Genomic DNA, 10,356 nt, shown 5'->3' with positions numbered 1-10,356 from the left:
GAGTGAGTGAGTGAGTGAGTGAGTGAGTGAGTGAGTGAGTGAGTGAGTGAGTGAGTGAGTGTGTGTGTATATACGTGTGTGTGTGTGTATATACGTGTGTGTGTGTGTATATACGTGTGTGTGTGTGTGTGTGTATATATTTGTCATTTCAAACAACCCCTAAGTTTTTCATTTTTATTTTATTTTACACATTTTGTTCTGTATTTAATTTGTCATTTTCAGGTCTCTAAAGAAATATGATTTGCAAAACTATACTTTTAATAAAATGAGACCCAAAATAAAGAATAGAAAAATAAAAACTGCAAAAGAGGAAATCCAGCACAAAGGCACAAAAGGTCTAAAAACATTTGCAGGTAAAAGCCGAGCCTGAGGTCCAGCAGCGAGACCAATCAGACTCTTTTCATCGAGCCTCAGCAGGAGACCCTGGCCCTCACAAGCAGCCAATCAGAAGGCGGCACTGACCTCCATCCACTGGCCGTGGGACTGCATGTTGAGCACGAAGCAGGGGTCGGGTTTGGAGCAAACGTCACGGTCTGACAGACCCTTCACGGTGAGGCGAAGCTCCACCTTCAGCAGGCAGGGGGCGCTGAAGAGCCCCAGAGAGGAGGGGGAGTACAGCTCGCTCATGGTGGGGGGGCGTCTGCAGCGGCACTATAATCAACTTCCTGTTAGAACAAGGGGTTCAACAGTCAAAATAGAAGCAAAACAATGTTACACTCCAAAGATTAGACAAAACATACCAGAAGCAGAAATACTTCATTTATACGTCATTGATTAGCAGCTGTTCCATCAGCCAATCAGTGAGCAGGGCGCATGTGTCGTCATTCTGACCAGTCGTTGTATTTCCTGCATGTTATCAGCAGTTAGGAGATCAATCCAAAAGGCTCACTGAGCTCAAACAGCTGAAGCAGATGAGCTGTGTATCACTCAGTGTGACTCAGAAACAGGAAGAGGACCTCCGACCACAAGAAACCTCCCCCCTCCCCTCCATTATCACATCAACATCATCCCATTTCCCCCCTGCAACCCATTTAGGAGGAACAGAACCACAAACAGCCTCTGTAATATCTGCTATCTCTAACAGAGTTAAGCAGCAGGACGATCGAGTTACCGACGGACTGCAGCGAGGAATCAGATTCCACTGAAGCTGAGATCCACCACGTCCAGAAGATACAACGAGCAGGTGGAACTGTTCTGCTCAGGGAGACCAGGGGACACTAAAGAGTGACGCACACAGCTGGGAGACCAGGGGACACTAAAGAGTGACCCACACAGCTGGGAGACCAGGGGACACTAAAGAGTGACGCACACAGCTGGGAGACCAGGGGACACTAAAGAGTGACGCACACAGCTGGGAGACCAGGGGACACTAAAGAGTGACGCACACAGCTGGGAGACCAGGGGACACTAAAGAGTGACAGACACAGCTGGGAGACCAGGGGACACTAAAGAGTGACGCACACGGCTGGGAGACCAGGGGACACTAAAGAGTGACGCACACAGCTGGGAGACCAGGGGACATTAAAGAGTGACACACACAGCTGGGAGACCAGGGGACACTAAAGAGTGACGCACACAGCTGGGAGACCAGGGGACACTAAAGAGTGACGCACACAGCTGGGAGACCAGGGGACACTAAAGAGTGACAGACACAGCTGGGAGACCAGGGGACACTAAAGAGTGACACACACAGCTGGGAGACCAGGGGACACTAAAGAGTGACGCACACAGCTGGGAGACCAGGGGACACTAAAGAGTGATGCACACAGCTGGGAGACCAGGGGACACTAAAGAGTGACGCACACAGCTGGGAGACCAGGGGACACTAAAGAGTGACGCACACAGCTGGGAGACCAAGGAACACTAAAGATTGACGCACACAGCTGGGAGACCAGGGGACACTAAAGAGTGACGCACACAGCTGGGAGACCAGGGGACACTAAAGAGTGACGCACACAGCTGGGAGACCAGGGGACACTAAAGAGTGACGCACACAGCTGGGAGACCAGGGGACACTAAAGAGTGACGCACACAGCTGGGAGACCAGGGGACACTAAAGAGTGACGCACACAGCTGGGAGACCAGGGGACACTAAAGAGTGACGCACACAGCTGGGAGAACAGGGGACACTAAAGAGTGACGCACAGAGCTGGGAGACCACGGTCGAACCCTTAACGGCCCGTCCACACAGCGGCGTGCATTGAAAGCTTCACCATTCACCTTGAATGGGCCGACGTCATTTTTCGCCGAACTGCATTGTGGGAAGCGGAGCTTTGCTGGCGTGGCTCGCTGCAAAAGTTGAGCAATGTTCAACTTTTGAAGCCTCGGCAGAAGCGTCAGCCAATAAAATCATATGCCAGTACAAGCTCTAGCCAATCAAACCGCTGCTTGTGTGTCAGGGGCGGGAGATTCATGTGATTGGTTGTTGGTCGAGTTTCAGACACGCTCGCCGGCAAGCTTCAATGCACGCTGCCGTGTGGACGGGCCGTAAGAGACTTTAATTGCATTGGTTAAAAATAAAGTTCAAATAATTTCCCCCGTTTTTCACCGGCTCTAAAAACTACATTACCCATGATCCTCAGCAGCTGTTGCTTTAGAGACAGCCACATCATGATCAGCTGTTTGATGAGTAACTGTGACGCTCATTATCACCTGCTGTAAAACTAACTCTCAACTCCCAATTATTTTAAATGATTTGAATGAATCTCATCTAAAAACAAATCTGGAACTGACGATGACGTCCCTTCATGGAGAAAGATGTGTTCAAAACATCAAGCAGGAGAGGACTCTTTAAAGTAGAGACACTACATACTGATATACACCTGAACATCAGCAGGAGAGGACTCTTTAAAGTAGAGACACTACATACTGATATACACCTGAACATCAGCAGGAGAGGACTCTTTAAAGTAGAGACACTACATACTGATATACACCTGAACATCAGCGGGAGAGGACTCTTTAAAGTAGAGACACTACCTACTGATATACACCTGAACATCAGCAGGAGAGGACTCTTTAAAGTAGAGACACTACATACTGATATACACCTGAACACCAGCAGGAGAGGACTCTTTAAAGTAGAGACACTACATACTGATATACACCTGAACATCAGCAGGAGAGGACTCTTTAAAGTAGAGACACTACATACTGATATACACCTGAACATCAGCAGGAGAGGACTCTTTAAAGTAGAGACACTACATACTGATATACACCTGAACATCAGCAGGAGAGGACTCTTTAAAGTAGAGAAACTACATACTGATATACACCTGAACATCAGCAGGAGAGGACTCTTTAAAGTAGAGACACTACATACTGATATACACCTGAACATCAGCAGGAGAGGACTCTTTAAAGTAGAGAAACTACATACTGATATACACCTGAACATCAGCAGGAGAGGACTCTTTAAAGTAGAGACACTACATACTGATATACACCTGAACATCAGCAGGAGAGGACTCTTTAAAGTAGAGACACTACATACTGATATACACCTGAACATCAGCAGGAGAGGACTCTTTAAAGTAGAGAAACTACATACTGATATACACCTGAACATCAGCAGGAGAGGACTCTTTAAAGTAGAGACACTACATACTGATATACACCTGAACATCAGCAGGAGAGGACTCTTTAAAGTAGAGACACTACATACTGATAAACACCTGAACATCAGCAGGAGAGGACTCTTTAAAGTAGAGACACTACATACTGATAAACACCTGAACATCAGCAGGAGAGGACTCTTTAAAGTAGAGACACTACATACTGATATACACCTGGACATCAGCAGGAGAGGACTCTTTAAAGTAGAGACACTACATACTGATATACACCTGGACATCAGCAGGAGAGGACTCTTTAAAGTAGAGACACTACATACTGATATACACCTGAACATCAGCAGGAGAGGACTCTTTAAAGTAGAGACACTACATACTGATATACACCTGAACCTCAGCAGGAGAGGACTCTTTAAAGTAGAGACACTACATACTGATATACACCTGAACATCAGCAGGAGAGGACTCTTTAAAGTAGAGACACTACATACTGATATACACCTGAACATCAGCAGGAGAGGACTCTTTAAAGTAGAGACACTACATACTGATATACACCTGAACATCAGCAGGAGAGGACTCTTTAAAGTGCAGACACTACATACTGATATACACCTGAACATCAGCAGGAGAGGACTCTTTAAAGTAGAGACACTACATACTGATATACACCTGAACATCAGCAGGAGAGGACTCTTTAAAGTAGAGACACTACATACTGATATACACCTGAACATCAGCAGGAGAGGACTCTTTAAAGTAGAGACACTACATACTGATATACACCTGAACATCAGCAGGAGAGGACTCTTTAAAGTGCAGACACTACATACTGATATACACCTGAACATCAGCAGGAGAGGACTCTTTAAAGTAGAGACACTACATACTGATATACACCTGAACATCAGCAGGAGAGGACTCTTTAAAGTAGAGACACTACATACTGATATACACCTGAACATCAGCAGGAGAGGACTCTTTAAAGTAGAGACACTACATACTGATATACACCTGAACATCAGCAGGAGAGGACTCTTTAAAGTAGAGACACTACATACTGATATACACCTGAACATCAGCAGGAGAGGACTCTTTAAAGTAGAGACACTACATACTGATATACACCTGAACATCAGCAGGAGAGGACTCTTTAAAGTAGAGACAATACATACTGATATACACCTGAACATCAGCAGGAGAGGACTCTTTAAAGTAGAGACACTACATACTGATATACACCTGAACATCAGCAGGAGAGGACTCTTTAAAGTAGAGACACTACCTACTGATATACACCTGAACATCAGCAGGAGAGGACTCTTTAAAGTAGAGACACTACATACTGATATACACCTGAACACCAGCAGGAGAGGACTCTTTAAAGTAGAGACACTACATACTGATATACACCTGAACATCAGCAGGAGAGGACTCTTTAAAGTAGAGACACTACATACTGATATACACCTGAACATCAGCAGGAGAGGACTCTTTAAAGTAGAGACACTACATACTGATATACACCTGAACATCAGCAGGAGAGGACTCTTTAAAGTAGAGAAACTACATACTGATATACACCTGAACATCAGCAGGAGAGGACTCTTTAAAGTAGAGACACTACATACTGATATACACCTGAACATCAGCAGGAGAGGACTCTTTAAAGTAGAGACACTACATACTGATATACACCTGAACATCAGCAGGAGAGGACTCTTTAAAGTAGAGACACTACATACTGATATACACCTGAACATCAGCAGGAGAGGACTCTTTAAAGTAGAGACACTACATACTGATATACACCTGAACATCAGCAGGAGAGGACTCTTTAAAGTGCAGACACTACATACTGATATACACCTGAACATCAGCAGGAGAGGACTCTTTAAAGTAGAGACACTACATACTGATATACACCTGAACATCAGCAGGAGAGGACTCTTTAAAGTAGAGACACTACATACTGATATACACCTGAACATCAGCAGGAGAGGACTCTTTAAAGTAGAGACACTACATACTGATATACACCTGAACATCAGCAGGAGAGGACTCTTTAAAGTGCAGACACTACATACTGATATACACCTGAACATCAGCAGGAGAGGACTCTTTAAAGTAGAGACACTACATACTGATATACACCTGAACATCAGCAGGAGAGGACTCTTTAAAGTAGAGACACTACATACTGATATACACCTGAACATCAGCAGGAGAGGACTCTTTAAAGTAGAGACACTACATACTGATATACACCTGAACATCAGCAGGAGAGGACTCTTTAAAGTAGAGACACTACATACTGATATACACCTGAACATCAGCAGGAGAGGACTCTTTAAAGTAGAGACACTACATACTGATATACACCTGAACATCAGCAGGAGAGGACTCTTTAAAGTAGAGACAATACATACTGATATACACCTGAACATCAGCAGGAGAGGACTCTTTAAAGTAGAGACACTACATACTGATATACACCTGAACATCAGCAGGAGAGGACTCTTTAAAGTAGAGACACTACCTACTGATATACACCTGAACATCAGCAGGAGAGGACTCTTTAAAGTAGAGACACTACATACTGATATACACCTGAACACCAGCAGGAGAGGACTCTTTAAAGTAGAGACACTACATACTGATATACACCTGAACATCAGCAGGAGAGGACTCTTTAAAGTAGAGACACTACATACTGATATACACCTGAACATCAGCAGGAGAGGACTCTTTAAAGTAGAGACACTACATACTGATATACACCTGAACATCAGCAGGAGAGGACTCTTTAAAGTAGAGAAACTACATACTGATATACACCTGAACATCAGCAGGAGAGGACTCTTTAAAGTAGAGACACTACATACTGATATACACCTGAACATCAGCAGGAGAGGACTCTTTAAAGTAGAGACACTACATACTGATATACACCTGAACATCAGCAGGAGAGGACTCTTTAAAGTAGAGACACTACATACTGATATACACCTGAACATCAGCAGGAGAGGACTCTTTAAAGTAGAGACACTACATACTGATATACACCTGAACATCAGCAGGAGAGGACTCTTTAAAGTAGAGAAACTACATACTGATATACACCTGAACATCAGCAGGAGAGGACTCTTTAAAGTAGAGACACTACATACTGATATACACCTGAACATCAGCAGGAGAGGACTCTTTAAAGTAGAGAAACTACATACTGATATACACCTGAACATCAGCAGGAGAGGACTCTTTAAAGTAGAGACACTACATACTGATATACACCTGAACATCAGCAGGAGAGGACTCTTTAAAGTAGAGACACTACATACTGATATACACCTGAACATCAGCAGGAGAGGACTCTTTAAAGTAGAGAAACTACATACTGATATACACCTGAACATCAGCAGGAGAGGACTCTTTAAAGTAGAGACACTACATACTGATATACACCTGAACATCAGCAGGAGAGGACTCTTTAAAGTAGAGACACTACATACTGATAAACACCTGAACATCAGCAGGAGAGGACTCTTTAAAGTAGAGACACTACATACTGATAAACACCTGAACATCAGCAGGAGAGGACTCTTTAAAGTAGAGACACTACATACTGATATACACCTGGACATCAGCAGGAGAGGACTCTTTAAAGTAGAGACACTACATACTGATATACACCTGGACATCAGCAGGAGAGGACTCTTTAAAGTAGAGACACTACATACTGATATACACCTGAACATCAGCAGGAGAGGACTCTTTAAAGTAGAGACACTACATACTGATATACACCTGAACCTCAGCAGGAGAGGACTCTTTAAAGTAGAGACACTACATACTGATATACACCTGAACATCAGCAGGAGAGGACTCTTTAAAGTAGAGACACTACATACTGATATACACCTGAACATCAGCAGGAGAGGACTCTTTAAAGTAGAGACACTACATACTGATATACACCTGAACATCAGCAGGAGAGGACTCTTTAAAGTGCAGACACTACATACTGATATACACCTGAACATCAGCAGGAGAGGACTCTTTAAAGTAGAGACACTACATACTGATATACACCTGAACATCAGCAGGAGAGGACTCTTTAAAGTAGAGACACTACATACTGATATACACCTGAACATCAGCAGGAGAGGACTCTTTAAAGTAGAGACACTACATACTGATATACACCTGAACATCAGCAGGAGAGGACTCTTTAAAGTGCAGACACTACATACTGATATACACCTGAACATCAGCAGGAGAGGACTCTTTAAAGTAGAGACACTACATACTGATATACACCTGAACATCAGCAGGAGAGGACTCTTTAAAGTAGAGACACTACATACTGATATACACCTGAACATCAGCAGGAGAGGACTCTTTAAAGTAGAGACACTACATACTGATATACACCTGAACATCAGCAGGAGAGGACTCTTTAAAGTGCAGACACTACATACTGATATACACCTGAACATCAGCAGGAGAGGACTCTTTAAAGTAGAGACACTACATACTGATATACACCTGAACATCAGCAGGAGAGGACTCTTTAAAGTAGAGACACTACATACTGATATACACCTGAACATCAGCAGGAGAGGACTCTTTAAAGTAGAGACACTACATACTGATATACACCTGAACATCAGCAGGAGAGGACTCTTTAAAGTGCAGACACTACATACTGATATACACCTGAACATCAGCAGGAGAGGACTCTTTAAAGTAGAGACACTACATACTGATATACACCTGAACATCAGCAGGAGAGGACTCTTTAAAGTAGAGACACTACATACTGATATACACCTGAACATCAGCAGGAGAGGACTCTTTAAAGTAGAGACACTACATACTGATATACACCTGAACATCAGCAGGAGAGGACTCTTTAAAGTGCAGACACTACATACTGATATACACCTGAACATCAGCAGGAGAGGACTCTTTAAAGTAGAGACACTACATACTGATATACACCTGAACATCAGCAGGAGAGGACTCTTTAAAGTAGAGACACTACATACTGATATACACCTGAACATCAGCAGGAGAGGACTCTTTAAAGTAGAGACACTACATACTGATATACACCTGAACATCAGCAGGAGAGGACTCTTTAAAGTGCAGACACTACATACTGATATACACCTGAACATCAGCAGGAGAGGACTCTTTAAAGTAGAGACACTACATACTGATATACACCTGAACATCAGCAGGAGAGGACTCTTTAAAGTAGAGACACTACATACTGATATACACCTGAACATCAGCAGGAGAGGACTCTTTAAAGTAGAGACACTACATACTGATATACACCTGAACATCAGCAGGAGAGGACTCTTTAAAGTAGAGACACTACATACTGATATACACCTGAACATCAGCAGGAGAGGACTCTTTAAAGTAGAGACACTACATACTGATATACACCTGAACATCAGCAGGAGAGGACTCTTTAAAGTAGAGACACTACATACTGATATACACCTGATCCGAAGCTCTAAGACTTTTGGGACGACCTGAGAAATTTCAACAGAAATATCTGATTTTCATTATTGTAATATCGTCCAAGTCAACATGCAGTCACAGCAGCTGACCCGTGTAGTCCTGCATGAAAGAATGAGGTTTCCTTATCGTGTCACACAGCTCTGCATCAGCTCACAACATAATCCAGATTTAATCCAGATTCTCCGACCGTCATGTCTCCAACAAAATCACACATCATAAAAATCGGAGTAATTTAAAACATAAATGAATCCATTCTGCATTTGTTTAAATGTGCAGCGCAGACTCAGGAGATAGATGAGATATCACACTCGCTCCACAAAGAGGCTCTCCTGACATCAGAGCATTTACTGATGAATGAAACATCTCTGATTCTGAGAGATTGGAGCGGGAGGAAGCAGATATCAGTCAAACAGATCCAGAGCTGTTCTCATCAGATCTCAAATGCTTCTCCAACAAAGCAACATATATAATAAAATACAGAAATAGTGCAAATAGTCTAAAAACATGTGAATAGAAAATGTACAAGAGCAGAATATGAAATGAAATAATGTCCATTAAGACGGTTTGTTGCGGTGATATTGAGATAATAAGTAGAGAGGATTATGAATGAAGTGTGCTTACCTTCTCAGAGACGCACGAAGCAGCCGCTCGAGACAAAGTTTGAGTTTCAGCTGAGAGTCACAGATCCACGCTGAGCCACACTCATCTTCATCCTCCTCTTCCTCCTCCTCCGGCTGCTGGAGAGCCTTTACAGCCGCCAGCTCCTCCAACCGCGTTATACCGGGGGAAGCCTCTCACAGCGGGGGGGGGGGGAGAGGAGAGAGGGGGGGAGAGGAGAGGAGAGAGCTGCGGCACCTCCTGCAGGACAACGTGCACATGTGGTTTATTTGAGAAATACAAATGTTTATTATTAACAATAAGATGTATTATTAAAAAAATCCGTATTAAAGATTTTAATGGTTTTAATAAAAATACAAATAACAATAATTTCGTATTTGTATTATTATTACTATATTTCTTCTCTTGCTGAGAGAGATAGAGGAGAGAGGAAGAGGAAGAGGAGAGGAAGAGGAGAGGAAGAGGAAGAGGAGAGAGGAAGAGGAGAGGAAGAGGAGAGAGGAAGAGGAGAGGAAGAGTTAGCAGCTGAGAGAGGAAGAGGGGAGGAAGAGGAAGAGGAGAGAGGAGAGAGGAAGAGGAGAGGAAGAGGAGAGGAAGAGGAGAGGAAGAGGAAGAGAGGAAGAGG

At 43.4% G+C, this 10,356-nt stretch overlaps 1 protein-coding gene across 1 annotated transcript in view; it reads right to left on the bottom strand.

Annotated features, from left to right (window-relative positions):
* Positions 1-9,853, bottom strand: part of LOC307027184 (copine-4-like) — a 79,618-nt gene extending 69,765 nt beyond the window's left edge. The window contains exons 1-2 of the mRNA XM_079695385.1: positions 9,735-9,853; positions 463-665 (exon numbers count right to left, since the gene is read on the bottom strand). Coding sequence (XP_079551511.1) covers positions 463-627 — 165 coding nt within the window. The 5' untranslated portion in view covers positions 628-665; positions 9,735-9,853. The remainder of the gene's footprint in view (positions 1-462; positions 666-9,734) is intronic.
* Positions 9,854-10,356: the final 503 nt, after the last annotated feature.

This window comes from Notothenia rossii (assembly GCF_949606895.1).
Source record: "Notothenia rossii genome assembly, contig: scaffold_182, whole genome shotgun sequence".
Lineage (NCBI taxonomy): Eukaryota > Metazoa > Chordata > Actinopteri > Perciformes > Nototheniidae > Notothenia > Notothenia rossii.
The sequence above is the reverse complement of the archived record's forward strand: the minus strand, read 5'-3'. Positions and strand labels throughout refer to the sequence as shown.